An 18,104-nucleotide genomic window follows, 5' to 3' on the forward strand; every position below is an offset into this window, starting at 1 on the left:
ATATTTTTATTTCAATTACCATTGATTTTATATTATTTGGTTTCATAGAAACACGTTTTAAAATCTCAACTATAAGCAAAATAAACAAGAGGATAAAATACTAATTAAAGGGCATAGTAAATCTCTATTACCACAATCATGTTGATCGTTGAGTTTATCTGACATAACGAATAAAAAAAGTTAAATATTAATGAACTTGCAGGAATCTCCCTTTTTTCATTAACGAGAGTTATAAGCTAGCAAATATCACTGATATTACCTGATTAAAAACTTCATTTGCTCCAAAAATATATAAAAAAGGAAACAACAGTCGAAACGTTTCAAACGCTCAAAAATAGGCGTCCATTTTCAAAACTTCCCAGACTTCTATTTTTGAGCACTTGAAACATGTCGACTGTTGTTTTCTACTTTTTGAAGCGAAAGAAGTGTATAATCATGTAGCATTTTGCCGCTGAAGCTTTTTGAGACTATTTATTTAAAACATCACTGATGTTATCTTTAAAATATTTCATAAAACCGAATGGCCAATAGTTTAATTTTAAACCACGGCTGATTTTAACCCAATAGGAAAATCCCGAACAGTTTATTATCTAATTTTAGGACTTTTAGGATAGGAAACTAAAATGCCTCTTTTTTTCATTGTCTTAAAATTTTGACAAAAATTAAAAACTCTAGGTTCAGGAGGTATATGATAGACACACAGACAAAATCTTCATACTATTGTTATTGCTAAATGAGCTTTAAAAGAGCTTAACATCAAAAATGTCATGATCAAGATAATCATTATCCTTTCTGAAAACATGCTATAGATATCTAAAATACGCAATTAATGAATTTAAATTTGTTGAAGAATTTGTAAAAGACTTCCGATCCATAATTATAAGAAATATTGGGATTTTTTTTAATTATACTGAATATGTTTATATTAACAAGTTTAATAGTATAAAATGTAAAGTATTTGTTAATATTTTATATGTTTACATTGTATGAAAATGGTATAATCACGATGCTTTGTATGCTTGGTAAAGATGCTTAAAATCACAGTAATAACGATTTAAAACATTATAATTTCTTGAAGAAGGGAAAACAACGATATCACCAAAATTCAAAATATCACCAATGGTCAGCACAGTTTTGTACAGTGTTACCACTTTTCGTGAAAGATACCATAAAGTTAACTGAAAGTAATGAAAAAACAAAAAACAGTAAAATAAAATGAAAATAATTAAAGATATAACCTAGGCAGTCTATCGCTGTTTGTAATTTTTGGGATCGTAACTGGCCTTAAAATATTAAATAAATATTTGAATAAAATATAAAAATAATGAAGAAAAACAATAAAATATTATTATTTTTTATTTAATATGACCTATTATGTAAGTAAGAATGACTCGAATAAACTTAACAAGTACAAATATGTTAAATATGCCCTTAACGTGTCTGTAAGATATATAGTAATTTCTTGCTGTAACGATATTCAAATCATGAAGCAGTTTGATTCATTACTTAAAGTGTTCAAAGTTTTAAATTTACTATTTCCTTTCCAGTATTTGTGACAATTTTGTAATAGTCTATAATCTTTTCAAAAATTGCATGGCATATTTCCGTAAACGCGAAGAGTTTGATAATGACTCACTGAACCGTGAATACATTGTCAAGGCTGAAATTGGTGAATTATCTAGGAGAGAAAAAATTGCTTTACACGCTAACAGGGAAAATCATCCAATTTTCTGCATCGCTGAATTTTCATTATATTCACTATAATAGATCTAATATGAATAAAATTGTTATTTTTGTTACCAAAAGTGTTTATTTTTGGAGTATAAACTACGCAATTGTTTCTTTTTTTAATGAAAAATGTATTGTTTCTTAGATATAAGGACGGAATGACATTGAGGGATTGTAATTAAACTGTATTACAATATTATTCAAATCTTTCTTAAGATAGACAATTTTCATGTTAGCGTCATGTCTTAAATTTTAAAGTCTATACGGAAATTTTAGGAAAAATAAATACTTTAAAAATATTTTTGACTTATTTTCCTTAATCAGTTTGGTTACCAATAAGCTAGTAAGTATCAAAATATTGTAAGTATCTTTTTGAGATTTTAGCAACTTCCAGATTATAAGAAAACATTATGCTTAGGTAAAATATTTTTTACCTAAGCTTGCTTTATGCTTAGGTAAAATATTTTTTTATAAAAATATATGTCTAAATTGTGTAAAATATATTTAGTTATTACACAAACAAATGAAACTATGCACATTGTAAATTGACTATTTAATTAACTAGCAGTCATTTGGCATTTTGATCTTGGCAGTTTTTTAAATTATTATTTTTACTGTATAATGCAAATTTCGAAATTAGCATGCAATAAGTATCTATTATTCATCACAAAATTAAATGGGATATAACATTAATTGCCAAATACAAATTGCATAAATTATTGTAGACACTACCTAATGGAAGAGACACTTTCAGTTTTAGACATTTTTTGAAATTTCCCAAAAATTATTTTGAAGATTATATTATAACTTATACAGGTTTTTAGGCCATGTAATTTCAGATGCTATCATTAAATTTTAAAACTTTCTGAGATTTGAAGAGGCGACAATAAATTACAATTAAAAACCAGCATTTTTAAACACCCTATGGCAAGAAAAATAACAATAAATTTTTAATTTTTATCGATCATTTTGGATGTTATTTGCACTAATTGCATACAATTTGGTAAACTTAGCTTAAATATTTATGGAAATATTAACAGTTTTATAAAAAATAATTTTTTGTCTTAAGTTTTTCTACTATAACTTCAAATATATTCATTAAAATTCAACAAAATATTTGGAAAAATTTTGACCAATAACAAAATTTAATTTTAAAATTCTAACGAAATTCAATAGAAATAGCGCTAGGTGTGAGAACTTCAAGTAATTCTTTCATACTGAGCATGCACAAATTTGTTTTTGTAATAAGTAATGAATCAAATTTAGTAACTTATAAAAAATACTGATTTAAATATCTCAAAAGTTGAAAAGTTTTAAGCTATTTTTCGAAGTAGTTTTGTACTTTTTAAATGATTTCTTTAAATAATAATGGACTTTTTTCAATTTTGTTTACAATAAACAAATTTTTTTTAATTACAATTGTACTATGAATTAAGTTTAGTTAAAAATTACTTTGATATTGTGAGGCATTATTTCTCGTAAAAGTATGTGTCATTTCCTTATATCATTTCATTTAACTCTAGAAACGATTATTGTAAGGGATTATCATTTGCTATTAAATTTTATTTTATAATACGAAATGAAGTTTGAGGAACAGCCTTTATAATTTAAAGCGCGACTTTGAAGGATACAAAAAAGTAATTAGAAAATTGCGGACTTTATTTTTTAATTTTAAATTTTTACTTAACTTTTAAAACTTTCAAGATATTAAAATCGAACTTTTTTCATTAGTTATCTAATGCGATTAACTACAAACTTTTCCAATGCGGTTATCTAGTTATCTAATGCTATTAACAACAAACTTTTTATTAGTTATCTAAAAACGATTAACTTTTTCTGCGCACGCGGAATAGGAAAGAACTCCTTTAAATAGTTATATCTTGAACTACTTTTGACATAAATTTTTTTCTCATTTTAAAATTATAATTTTGTAATGAATTTAAAAATTCTCCAAAAATTATGTTTAATTTTTTAGAAGTTATTTGAAGATATAGCAAAAACACATAAGACCAAAATATTATTTTTTTTCATAAACAAAAATGTCCAAATCTGTTTAAATACATTAGCTTGGTGTACGAAATTTTATGCGGTTATTGCAAACAACAATCACAGCAATCGGTACATATAACAAGTTAATTGTTATATTTTCTGACACAGGGGGGGGGGGGTTCGAAGATTTTTTTTCTTTCATAATTTACTGGTTCCTCATACCTCGGTAATTTATGCATTTTAAACTTTAACGAAAAGTATGATTAATCGCAGAGGTGTTAACCTCTGAAGTTATAAAATAATTCTATAAGTATTCTTTACAAAAATTAATAAAAATATTAGAAACTTGTGTTCAAAAGTGTTTAATTAATGTATCTTCCAATATTGTATAGTAGTATATAATGTAGAATCAACTATTGTACATTATGTAGTCCTAATTACTGTGATATAATATATTATTTTATAATACTATTATGTAGAGTCATTCAGGAATAATATGAAACATTGTTAAATTGTATTTAAAATTTCAACAATTTTTAAACATGCGTGTATATATTTTATTTCAATGTTTACATACTTTACGAGAATTTTTTTTAACTTATTAACAATTTTGTGACAAAATTTCCTTCCTTAGAAACGTAGTTAAATTTACTTAACTAAATAACTTATAATTGTTGAGTAGTTAATATCGTGCATATTTAAACCATGAAATATGTGTGCACATCTTAGTTATAGGATTATTGTTCATCTTTTAGGTTCCATATGTAATTATTGAACTTTCCCTTTATTAAAACTCGATTTAAAAAGAGTATGTTAAATATTCTTAACTGCAAAAAATTTTAGACCAAATTACGGTAAAATGTTCTATTACCCTGAGTACTGGCACTTTTTACAGTAAAACTCATTTATGCAATGAACTTTTACGAAATAAAAAAATTTGATGTAACACAATTTTTACAGTATTACTGAGACACTGTAATTAAATAAATACTGTAAAAATAACGTTATAAAATATTTTTGTAAAAACGGATATTGCTGTAAAATGACTTTTATGTCTACTGTACTCAGGGTGACAGTACATTTTTACTGTAATTTAAATAGGATTTTTTTACAGAGTACTCTTGTAAGGGTGTGCTGTATTTCGTGTGTTTTGAAACATAATGTCGAATTGAAATCCTGAGTTGAAATATTACAGTTAATAACGTTTTACAACAAATATTACAAATTATATTTGCAGGTTTTTGTGAACTTAAAATGAGGAATTTAATTTTGATCATCACTTTATGCACCTTCGTTGCGGCAGATCAGTTTAACGATGCTTGGAAGAAAGCAACCTGTCGTAAGTTGTTCACACGCTAATGCCATAATTAAAGCGTCTTGTTTAAAATAGATTATGAGTTTGAAAATTATATATTACAATTTTATTTTGTTGTGAAACTAACCTGCAGTTGCGTTTATATTTTGTACTCTTATACTGTGGATAATTTTTATTAGATATTTGACATAAGTACTCAAGTACTATAAATTATGCTCAAAACTACTAGAATATGGAAAATTTTACCTTGTTTCTGACTCTATGGGAACGTCTAAGGGATCAATATTTTTTACTGAAGCGCTTTAGCAATGATTTAATAAAATAAACAACTAAATTTAGTTTCGTAAACTACATACATAAAAATGGATGTTTATCTGTGTGTGTGTCCTTTATTATCTCCTAAATCAATTAAACGAAAACAATGAAATTTTAATTGATTGTTTAGAATGCCTGGCATTTTCAGCAGAATGTAAAATGTGAGAATTATTATATACTATTTTGCTCATTTATTGCCTAAAATATCGAGGAATATTATTGCATAAAATATCTGTACACATCATATACTATGAAAAATGCACTTATTTTTTAAATTATTTTTATACAATGATAAATGCACAATAAGGAAAATAAAAAACAATTATATACAATTCACCAAATCACTGTATAGAATGCGTGTAGTTTTCATAAGTATCTTTTCTATTTAATTCTTGGGCAATGTGTTAAATATTTATCAAATTCCATTGAATAACAGATTTCATACAGGGGCATTAACTTACAAACAAAAACTGTTGAGGAATTGAGATATATTTTTAAAACATGACTATACTACAAAAAATTCCGGTTTATATTATGGTAAAGATACCGGCTCTTTGAGAGCAACATCCACAAAATCCATTTTTATTTTAAAATAATACCGTGATTTTTAATTAGAATACTTCAACGATTTTACTGTTATTTTTGCTGTAAAAATTATGGATGAATTATCAGATTTTTTTCATAACAAGCTCCGGTAAAAATAGATTTTACGGTTCAATGAATCAGCACCCACATTCCCGGTACATTTCATCGTAAGTAGATCCGGAATTTTTTTTACTGTATATTTGATCAAAATTAGCATTATTGTATGTCACTATATTTAGTATCACTATAATTAAAAACCTCTATTTATTTAAATAATTCTAAAAAATATGTTTTCAAAGATTTTTACCAATATTAAATCAATTAAAAAAGTTTACTGTAAAAAAAGAAAAAAAACTATTAAATTAATTATTTGGACAGATATTCACACTTTTTTTAAGAAGTCTTAAAAAATTACTTTTCTTTTTACTTTTAGAAAAAAATGTTGAGTTTTCAAAAGGTTTAGCAGTATGTTATGAACTAAAAGACAAGGAAGTGAGTATTATGACATCATCTCTTGTACTTTATTTACATTTTTGCTTGAATCTACAATTTATATCTTCATCTAAACTATATTTTAGCACTTCTTCATCATCGTTGTTGCATCCCTCTTACTCTAGGAAGGATTCTTTTAAATCACTTTTTTAGTTTTCCTAGCAGTCATAGAAGTACTTTTTCTGTTAACGACACTTTTCGCAACGTTTTTTGGCTAATTTGAGAACATTCTTTTTTAAACTCATTTAATAATGTAAATTGTTTTTTAACTGATAACTAGCCAACGTGCAAAAAAATAAACAAAATACTCGGAATAACTCAATTTTACTGGTTCCTGGGTATAGCGACCAATATGCTAATTAATTATTACAGACGATATTTTAAATTATGATATCAAACAAAAAAACGAACTTTTCATGAATAAGTATACTTTTTTTGACGGATTTGGCCCCTAAATTATTGGGGGTCACTGCAATCTGGGTAATATGGTCTCAATAGTTTTTTTCAGAAAAGCAGTGCAAAATGTTGACCTTTTTATAATATTTATTTATTTACTTGTTGTTGCGTGTTTCGCGATACCAAGAGAATTATCTAAGTGAAATATTTAATTGTAAAATTCGCTTATCCAAATATAAGTCCATGCAAAAAATAATTTTTAGTATTTATTTAATACATTTTATTATTTTATTTTATAATGATTAAAGCCTTTTGAGTTGTAATATGAGCAATTCTACAAATAAACGCCAATTTGACGGCCAATAAAAAAATAAAAAAAATTTGGCGGGGCACACTATTTCTACTTGAATTTTCTTCTTTTTTACACCCTACAAAGGCAGGAAAAAATCGTGAACATGAAATTTTTTCTTTGTGACATACTTTAAATGACAAAATACCAATTTTCAAATTTTCCCGATTTTTCATTTTTCGAACTTTGATTAAGTTTTTTTATTTTTGTTTTTTATACTAAAATATAATCTTATAGTATGAAATCTCTATAAATACATTTTAGAGAGACATTATAATAATATTATATTTATGTAAAGGTCGTTTTACCTGAATAAATGTGTCAGATAAAAGCCTCATTTTAAAAACGAAATTTATGACACATTTTTTGCATCTAAGTAATTAATATGTTTGTTGTTGTTGTTGTTTGTTGTCTTTGATGGCTATAGAGGACATAGCTTCAATCCTCTGCTCGCCACTAGCTAAAAACAACTTGAAGAACAAAAAAAAGGACTAATTTTTGGAAAAGTAAATTTTTACACAGAGTAAATTTTTGAATATGAGAAAGAAAAACAAATGTCTTTTTCGAAGTGTATCGTACGCCACGAATACTGTGAAAAGTATAAAGCATCAAATTTCTCAAGTTCAAACCAAAAGTAAAAAAGAATTACTTGCATCTGTTTTTTCAAATCATTTGTCTAATGAAAGTCGTGCTGTAGATAAAGACTTAAGTCTTTATAATCATCATTATTCTAAAAAATTTAAGAATGAATCGTTTGAATCAGTCGAGGCGGTTGCAAAAATGCAAAGTGAAAAGAGTCGTAATTTAAAAGCCGATGTGACTAATTTTTATTTACGAGATGAAAATTCTTCATTAGCTCCCGGCGCTAAAGACTTTATTACAAAAAATAAATTGAAAATGCGACGACGTTACTTGGCTGATACCATTTGTATTTTATATAAAAAATATTATTCTGAATCGAAAAATACAATTTCTAGAGCTTTGTTCTTCAAACTTCGACCGTTTTATGTAATGAACCGCAAAATTACCGCTCATGAAACTTGTTTATGTAAAGAGCATGAAAATTTTAAACTTATGTTGGAGAAATTACGCTTTCATGAAATTGTAAAAGTTGAGAATGTAAAAGAATTTATAAAATCTATTTGTTGTGATGATACTAGAAAAAAGTGTATGTTTAAAGAGTGTGATAAATGTTCTAATTTTGAATTACCAAATATAACATCCGAAACTATGACATGGGAATGCGAAAAAATAACACGTAAAGGAGCAAAAGATTTAGTGTATAACGTTAAAGTGACATTTAAGAAAAAAATAAGCTGCACTATTACCAATTTGATAAAAAAATTCAATGAAAAGATACCTAAATTTTTGATTCATGCGTATAGAATTTCACATCAATTTACAATTTTAGAAAAGTTAAAAAACAATTTGCAAAAAAATGATGCTCTTCTTGTTGTTGATTTTTCGCAAAATTATAATTGTAAATATGATGAAGAGATTCAAAGTGTCCATTTTGGTGCGACAAAGAAACAAATTTCTTTACAAACCGGTGGTCTTTATATAAAAAATGATTCTGATCAAGTTACCTTTGAATCGTTTTGTTCAATTTCTGAATGTTTACGTCACGATGCTTCTGCAGTTTGGACTTTACTTAAACCTGTATTTCAGAAACTTCGTACTTGTAACCCAGATATTAGTACTATTCATTTTCGAAGTGATGGACCCACAACACAGTACAAGAATAAAACTAATTTCCTTTTGTTCAATCATTTCTGTAAGGAACTGAATTTAAAAAATGCTACATGGAATTTCACTGCTGCTGGCCATGGGAAAAGCGCTGCTGATGGAATCGGTGGAAACGTTAAAGCAATGTGTGACACAGCTGTATCATGTGGCAAGAGTGTTCTTTGTGCACAAGACATGGTTGACATTATTAAAAGTAAAGATACTATAATTACACCATTCTTAGTAACTGAAGAAGATATGAAATTAGTAGACAATTTAATACCAGAAAAAGTGACATCAGTGCCTCAAACAACTGTTGTGCATCAAATATTCTGGACAAGATCTGAAGAAAGTCAGCTCAATTTTCGATAATTGTCTTGCGATTTATGTATTTTGAATGGTCATTGCGATCATTATGGCCTCGAGAAAAGTACAACAAAATATACCGAAACGGTTTCCAATGAACTTGTGGACGCTGTAAGTAGCTTAAAACTTACCCCAGAAACTTATGCTGCAGGTGATTGGATTGTAGTCATTTATGATAAATGGTATCTGGGAAAAATAGAAAAAATTCAAAATAGTATTTTGACAGCTAATTTTTTATCTAGAAAAAGATGTGTATTAACATGGCCAGCAACACCTGATATTCAGGATGTCTTACCGGCGCAAGTACTGTGTAAAATTCATGCTCCATATGAAGAAAAAATGAAAAATAAAAGTACTTTATGTTTATCCGATACCGAGTTTAAGTCAGTTCAAAAAGCAGCCAAAAATTGCATTATCTATGATTAATTTATAATAATTTATTCACTTATATGTAAATATTATTTATTGTAAATAAAATTTTTATATAACTGAAACAATTACATATTACAAGAATTTTGAATTTAGCTTTATTATAGTAGCAAAATTTCATAACAATTAATGCAAATTACTAAATTCAATGAAAAAAGAACAGCTAGGTTCGAACACTATTATAAATTAAAATTTAATTGAAGCTAAAGTAAGTCATTATTTTTATTTTATTTCAAATAAGGAAATGATAATGTCTAAATAACATGTATTTATATAGATTTTATACTATAAGATCATATTTTAGTATGAAAAACAAAAATAAAAAAATTTAATCAAAGTTCGTAAATTGAAAAAATCGGGAAAAATTCAAAATTGGTATTTTGTCATTTAAAGTATGTCACAAAGAAAAAATTTCATGTTTAATATTTTTTCTTGCTTTTTTAGGGTATAAAAAAGAAGAAAATTCATGTAGAAATAGCGTCCCCCCCCCAAAAAAAAAATTTATTTTTGTTTGGCCGCCTAATTCGCGTTGATTTGTAGAATTGCTCATATCGTCGCTTTGAAACAAAACCGTAAAACTCAAAAAAATCGAAAAATGAGATATTTGGGTCACTTTGTGTAAAAAAAATCACCCTTTTAGAGAAACAAAGTATTATCTTCATAGTTCAATAAAATTAATTTAGAGAGCAGATAAATCGTTATCGCATTGGCGCGATCAGCATTAACGCAGAAAGTTAGAAATTGCTCTCCTGAAAAATTTGCTTTTTTGAGTTACCACGGTTTAGTTTCAAGGCGACGATATGAGCAATTCTACAAATAAACGCCAATTTTTATACTAAAATATAATCTTATAGTATGAAATCTCTATAAATACATTTTAGAAAAACATTATAATAATATTATATTTATGTAAAAATCGTTTTATCTGAATAAATGGCTCAGATTTATCTGAGTATGTCAGAAAGAGTATGTCGCATTTAAAGTATGTCACAAAGAAAAAATTTCATGTTCACGATTTTTTCCTGCCTTTTTAGGGTGCAAAAAAGAAGAAAATTCAAGTAGAAATAGATGCCCCCCCCCCAATTTTTTTCTTGGCCGTCTAAGTGGCGTTTATTTGTAGAATTGCTCATATAAAATTAGCTAGTGGCGAGCAGAGGATTGAAACTATGTCCTCTATAGCCATCAAAGACGACAACAAACAACAGCAACAACAAACATATTAATTTCTTATATGCAAAAAATGTGTCATAAATTTCGTTTTTAAAATGAGGATTTTAACTGAGCCATTTATTCAGATAAAACGACCTTTACATAAATATAATATTATTATAATGTCTCTCTAAAATGTATTTATAGAGATTTCATACTATAAGATTGTATTTTAGTATAAAAAACAAAAATAAAAAAACTTAATCAAAGTTCGTAAAATGAAAAATCGGGAAAAATTGAAAATTGGTATTTCGTCATTTAAAGTATGTCACAAATAAAAAATTTCATGTTCACGACTTTTTCCTACCTTTTTAGGGTGTAAAAAAAAAGAAAATGCAAGTAGAAATAGTGTGCCTCAAAAAAAAAATTTTTTTTTTGACCGTCTAATTGGCGTTTATTTGTAGAATTGCTCATATGTACAAATTTTCACAATACATTAAATGATGTAATTGCGTATGCTAAGTACAAAATTTGAACAATATTGACCAAAAAGTTCCAAATNTGTTACCTTGATTAAAGCCTTTTGAGTTGTAATATGTACAAATTTTCACAATACATTAAATGATGTAATTGCGTATGCTAAGTACAAAATGAGAACAATATTGACCAAAAAGTTCCAAATAAGTAGAATTTACTAAAAAATCAAAAAAAAAAAACTCAACTTTTCAGCACATATTTAATATTTGATTCACCAGCGCAAATTTTTGAAAATTTTTAATTTTAATTTTAAACATAAATATGATGAAATTAAACTTAAATATACTAACATTCGTAGTTGTATTCGCTTAAATATTTAATGAAAACATAATAATTGTATAATTTACACAATTATAAGAAGCATAATTTTCTGTTAGATGCTGGTTATCGCAAATTTAATAACGTTATTCTTCAATCTTTTCTACAATATCTCATTTAATGTCTTGTTGAGCAAAATACGAACTTTATACAGTTTTCATTATAGGTATAAGGTTATATTTAGGTTTTACAGCAAGTATGATTGCAATGTTGCTATAAAAATCCTCCCTCTCCCTCTTAAAAAAAACAAACGAAATAAAAAAAATCAAGAGAATGAAAAATATATAATTATTTACGCAAGTATCTATCTTTTGGGGTGTCTAGCATAGAGTAGAATAGAATAATTTAACTCTAGAAATTGCAGAAAATGACGTACTTACGCAATTAAACTACGTATTAAGTGAAAAAGAGCATGTTGGAAAAATATTTATAAATGTAGGAAAAAATTTACTAATAATATATTTTTTTAGGATTTTATATTATAAAGTAATTTTTTGCAATTTATTACATTTACGAATTTTTCTTAGCTCCTTTTACAACTTCTATTAAAAATCATAAAATGCATAAAAAAAACATCAAGAGTAATCAATATTTTGAATTTTAAAAAAAAAAATTTAGTGAGAAAATAAAATCTATTTTAATAAATAAAAACTTTAAATACGGAGAGAAAAATCCAATTAATTTAATTTCTTTCCCAAAATTAATCCAATTTAATAAAATAATACACTAACAATGTGTAAGACAGCAATAAATCCAATTTTCAGAGAAAGCTCAATATAAATGCATCTACTGTAGCCCCATAAAATTATTTGCTAAAGTTCTATCGGTTAATGAAAAATACGAAAAAAATATGTATATATGCTTTATAACATGTCCTATTATTTAAAGGCATCTTTATTATACATATTATTATTTAAAAGCACCTTTATAATATCTTATATTATTTCAAAGCATCTTTATAATATCTTTTACTATTTAAGAACATCTTTATAATACCTCCTAGCATTTAAAAGCATCTTTAAAAGATCTTAAAAGATTTAATTTTCCAATCTCTAAAATAATTTTTGCAATACCTCTTACTATTTGAAAGCATCTTTATAATATATCCTATTATTTAAAGCCACCTTATATCTCCTATTATTTGAAACAAATAGTCTTAAGTGGCAAATCTGGCGTCTAAATAAATAAAAAATTACAATTTTAAAATATATTACTTTTTTTATAATTTACTACTAAACAATTAAGTGTGTGGTCTTGCACCTATACATGAAAGCGTAAAACAATAATGGGAATCTGCTTATAGTTTTACTTTTGACAGGTAAACAAAAAAAAAATTTCCAGCAGCCCACACGAGCTTCGTTTCCCCCACTATAAAAACATAGGTAATTTAAACATAGAAATCTAATTATAAACAACTTAGGTTTGTAATAAAATAAGACAGTGCTTCATTTAACGCGTAAATTCCAAAAAATAAAATAATATTTATAACTAAGAAATAAGATAAGTTTTCTTATCGTTTAAGCTTGAACTTAAAATTGGTGCGCATTGAGAAACATCCAACTTCTTATTGCGCAACTTATTCTTATACTTCTTCTAGCGCATTGAGAAATCATCTGGCAACAATACAAGCGTTTTTTTTTAACCTTCCTCCGCAATACTTCAATAAATTTATGTTTATTTATAACTTTATCAGCAGCTAACGTTGTTTATTTTCTTCTCTCATTTAAAGGTCCAAAATGCTATTGAAGAATGTATGTCTGAAATTTTTCCATCATCTGATATGACTATGGCAGATTACGTCACAGCAGGATGCAAAGATGACGTCCTATTTGAAAAAGTGAGTTGTTTTGGCATTTATTTTATACTCTTAGTCCCAATTCCAATACATGCTATTACATGCTTATAAGAGTTTCATATAATAACTGAGGGATAGGATTTATGAAAACCATGTATACTTTAGCGTAATAGGATTTACTTTAAAATGTATACTACACTTAGAAGAAAATGTACTGTCAAAATTACCATAAAATGTTAATTTACCGCCTTTCTGGCTCTAAGGAAACACCAAAATTACGGTAATTTTTACTGAAGTACTTTGGTAAAATTAACTATAAAATATAATCTCATAACATATGATAAAATTTGATAATTTTTATCGTAATACTTTAAAGCATGGCATAACAGCCATTCATTCGGTTAAATTTACTTTTCAGCTCTGTATTTTCTACTAAATGTGTGGTAATAAGAACTATAATTTTGTGTACCAGAATTACCAGTAAGCGTTGCCGTATGAACGTAAAAATTACCAAATGAATGGTTTGAATACCGTATGCCTTAGCCTTTATTACGAGAATTATAGTGTTTTTAACCAGAAATGTCATTGCAATACAGTACGGTAATTTTACAAGAATGTTTCTTACGGTATAACATCAATATAATATGATACTAATAAGAGCACTCCATTTTGCAAACGATACGCAATTTAGAAACTAAAATAACTCAAGAAAAGAGTACTAAATAGAAAAAATATGCGCAGAAAAATGGAACAAAATGGTGATTAAACTAAATATTTCTGCCGTTTTTATTGCTATTTTATATAGAAAAGGTACTATATAGATTAAATTATGAAAAATCCTTAGGAAAAGATAGAACACTAAGATCTGATAGAGAGATGGGAACTATGGGATCTAACACTTCACTTAAAAATAGCTCGAGGATCTCTCTTCTGAATATAAATATTTGAAAGAAAAGATTCTCGGCATTTGTTAGTGCATGTGTGCGATGCGCGAGGAATAATTGTTTCACATGCCTATTCTTATTTGAAGATTTATAATGTAGTCCTTTTTATAATATAGTACAGTCTTCTGTCATATATTACCCCAGATTCTCGGTTATAATAAAAAAGGGTAGTAATGATACCATGCTTGATATCTTGTCTCCTTCTTTTATGCACTCTCAAATATCGAGTTTTAAATCTTTTTCAATGTTATTGTTTCAAAACAAATGATACATTTCCAGAATTATCTCATTACAATGCTGATTTCTTTTTAACAGATGACTGGATGCTATCGAAAAAATGAGTTGTCCAAAGAAGTAAGTATGTCTTTAACAGGCACAAACATCTCATCATCCAACCATAATCAAGCCCCATTTTTTAGGGTTCTATTTCTTGAAGGGCATGGTAGGATTTCCAAGGTAGGATTTTTGTTTCGCTTAAGTGACGTTAACAGCACCTGAGCTGCTACCTTATCCCCAAACTTCCACACCACATCCTACGAGAGGACTTACAGCCACGATGGATTTAACTCGCACCTTACTACGTATACACGCCGGTTGTTTTCTCGACTACTATGTTCGAACTCACTACCCCCAGCTTTCCAGCCAGTTGTGTGAGTTACGCCACAGACGACTGTGCCACCGGAGCTTTGATTAACAAGTGCATAGATGTAACTGTTTTTTGAAAGATTTTTACATTGCTAGCAATAAGTACATTATAATAGATATAATGCGTTTTGCAGTCAAAGGTTAAGATTTAAAAGGACATTTTCAAACATAATTTTTACCATAATATTTTTATAAATCTGTTTACTATTTTCCCCATAAAAATTTAGTAAAATTAGAAATAATGTCATATTTAAATAACGCTATTTACTATTTAAAGTCAGTATACCAACGTTATAAATTTGTAAACTCATTTAACGTTTATCTCCATTTATCAATAATAAAAACTATTGTTTTAAGTTTAAACAATAACTTAATGCAAACAAAATAAAAACACATTATTTTACGTAGACTTGGCTTTTCTTCACGCATTTTACAAACCATTCTCCGTATCAGTACTTGAAATTCCATAAAATTTCATATGCTGATCCCTACTTAATTTATTAATATCCGATTTCATTTATTCATTTCCTTATTTTAAGTCCCAGCCACTTTGAAAAAAATATATAAACCAAAGTTTAATTCACAGCAAAACACATGTGTAAAGCTATAATTTATAAGTAGTTACTTTTCACATGGGTTTTATGATTTTGATCTATCGGCAATAATCACTTTATCTTCAATATTTTCTACGCCCCACATGAAAAATAAATTTATATAGAAATGAGTTCAAAACATACTTGTTTTCTTCGCTCCAACTGACGAAAAGGACTTAAAATATGAACTCGAAAAGTGTTGTTAATAAAAATAAAGTTAACTTTATTGAAAACTTTGTTCTTGTTGCTTGAAAGAATTTTAATATTCATCTTCACGCCAAGCGGATAAGTTAGGAAGCACAAATCTAGTTAAATAGGTTAAAGAAAAAGCTTTTCGTACTTCTTTAATATTAAATTGTTTTTTTACAAGTTCTTTCTCTAAAGCATATATTTTAGCATAAATGTGAAACAGAAATATTATTACAAACTTTTATAATTCATTACAGGAAGAAAAGTACGAAGAATCTGTTGTAAGTATACAATCATTAATATTTCATGAAATAAACGAATACAATCAACAGTAATTAAATCATTAAATTATTGATTTACATCAATCTTGAGTAATCATTAATGCTGAAATATTATTAAATTACATAAACGATAAATTATTAATAATTTTACTGTTGAAAATGGTTTTTGACGATATTTTACGAACCCGAACTGATTATTAAAATCCCACATCATTGCCTAAAATAGTCATTTCATGTATGAAAAGACATTCTGAGAAGATGCCATTTTAAAAATCCATTTTCGTTTCAGGCCTGCTATCTAAATTTGTTTAAAAAGTATGAATTCAAAGAATTGGAAGATATCTACAAGAAAAAGCATGGACATTAGCACTGATGAAGTCTCCAATTATGGAAGTGGAAAATTTTTTTAATTTGAAAATAAAGATTTAAATAAAGAAAAATTATTTTCATTTCATTGCATTTAAGCAACACACCTTTCTCTTCCGATCATCTTTCGACGTAAGTTTTCCTTTGTTTTTAATTAAATGTTCCGAAATAATTCATAGAAACTTTTAACGTATTTTAATTCTTACTTAAACAAGGTGTCGATTTTAGAAATGTATTTAACGTGTGACATTTTTGGACTTTGTTATGTACGAGAACTATTCTAATAACTCCAAAAACAATTTTATTTACTCATTAAAAGTCCCGCAGTGGATTGGTCGTTAAGACACGGTTCCCAGCAGATCACCGAAGTCAAGCATTACTGGCTGCTGTCAATGTGCGGGTGGGTGACCACTTGGATCAGTCTGCGTAGGGACCGAGGGTGTGCGGTATTGATCCTCGTTAAACTGTACTACCGTAAAGTGCTCGACTCCGCGCGCAGGTCGTCGGGCTACCGAAGCGGGGGTGCCATCCCCTTCACAGAGGATCAAAATTCTGATGGCATGTCTTCGGATCATCCTCCGGGATGTTTCCCAGACCTTCGCCAATAGCCCATTGTGCAGCTCTAGTGCGACCTAAATTAACAGCAACTTTACTCATTAAAACATAAAATATGTATTTAATAATTGTAATCTCTTATTATGGTTCTTAAAAGTTTTCTAATAAATTACAAAAAATTTTTTAAATGTTTTTGAATAATAATGTATGAGCAAAACACTGTTGCCTACTATTTACTATAAACTAACTTTATTGCCAACTGTTATTACAATTCACTGACTCAAACTTTTCTCGATAAATCTAACTCAGAATAAAACATAATTAAAGTTTTATTATTTGTTCATATCTAAGAAAAGTTTAGTAAAAACAAATTCTTTCTAAAATACCGATTTGTTTGTAAGCAATCGGATTGAATACTGATTCAAAGATTTTATTCCCTTAATTCACTCAATAATTCTATTCACTAGCTTGAAATTTACTTTAATCATTTAACTCAAATTGATAAGATTTAAATGTTTCGAATCATGTTTCCAGTAATTTGAATTAAGATTTGAATCGAGATTCGAATAATTAAATTTAGATTAAATAAAGATTTGATTGATTTAAATCAAGAGTCTAATGATTTGCATTAAGATTGGTAAAACTGGATAGTCAAATTAGTGATATGAATGAAGAAAAATTGAATTCAATTAGGAATTGAAAATTTTAAATCAAGATTTATAGGATTCATTAATAAATTTAATGATTTGAATCAAGATTGATTAAATTCATTGACAATTTCAATGTGAAAAAAGTTGGATTCCTTAATTAATTTCATAATTCTCATCAAAATTTATTAAATTGAACATGAATTTTTAAATTTAATTAAAATTAAATCAGTTGATTTTAATCACTTGTTTCGAATCAGATTATTCAAATTACTTGTTTGAAAACAGTCACTTTAAAACTTAATCAAATTACTGTCCATTTTTTTAACTGACTTAAAAAAAACTGAATTCTAGTTCTCTTAGTTAAAATAACTTTTTATTTCAAAGTTATGTGGC

General features: G+C 27.1%; 2 protein-coding genes across 6 annotated transcripts in view; both read left to right on the forward strand.

Moving 5' to 3' along the window:
* Positions 1-18,104, forward strand: part of LOC107448007 (uncharacterized) — a 134,138-nt gene that overhangs the window by 57,142 nt on the left and 58,892 nt on the right. The window contains exon 1 of one of the 2 annotated variants that reach the window (XM_071179901.1): positions 13,610-13,619. The exons of the other annotated variant lie outside the window; for it this stretch is intronic. The gene's annotated coding sequence lies outside the window, so the exon portion shown is untranslated. Of the gene's footprint in view, positions 1-13,609; positions 13,620-18,104 lie in introns of those variants that run through there. 2 annotated transcript variants of the gene reach the window in all.
* LOC107444299 (uncharacterized) lies at positions 1,855-16,580 on the forward strand. Of its 4 annotated transcripts, none has more exons than XM_016058400.3 (7): positions 1,855-2,071; positions 4,955-5,056; positions 6,366-6,424; positions 13,423-13,530; positions 14,748-14,786; positions 16,117-16,140; positions 16,430-16,580. In XM_016058400.3, the coding sequence occupies exons 2-7, from the start codon at positions 4,972-4,974 to the stop codon at positions 16,505-16,507; spliced, it is 393 nt and encodes a 130-aa protein (XP_015913886.2). In that variant the 5' UTR covers positions 1,855-2,071; positions 4,955-4,971; the 3' UTR covers positions 16,508-16,580. The 4 variants fall into 4 exon arrangements, with proteins under 4 accessions (XP_015913886.2, XP_015913887.2, XP_042908037.1 ...); XM_016058401.3 differs by having other exon boundaries at positions 1,905-2,088; XM_043052103.2 differs by having other exon boundaries at positions 2,058-2,183.

Source organism: Parasteatoda tepidariorum, chromosome 4 (genome assembly GCF_043381705.1).
Source record: "Parasteatoda tepidariorum isolate YZ-2023 chromosome 4, CAS_Ptep_4.0, whole genome shotgun sequence".
In the NCBI taxonomy this organism is placed as follows: Eukaryota; Metazoa; Arthropoda; class Arachnida; order Araneae; family Theridiidae; genus Parasteatoda; species Parasteatoda tepidariorum.

Excerpts from the sequence above, each read along its gene's own strand:
- LOC107444299 (XM_016058400.3), top strand. The coding sequence starts at position 4,972 with ATGAGGAATTTAATTTTGATCATCACTTTATGCACCTTCGTTGCGGCA. Across the intron at positions 5,057-6,365 it reads TTGGAAGAAAGCAACCTGTC|AAAAAAATGTTGAGTTTTCA; the intron begins GTAAGTTGTTCA and ends TTTTACTTTTAG. Across the intron at positions 13,531-14,747 it reads ATGACGTCCTATTTGAAAAA|ATGACTGGATGCTATCGAAA; the intron begins GTGAGTTGTTTT and ends TCTTTTTAACAG.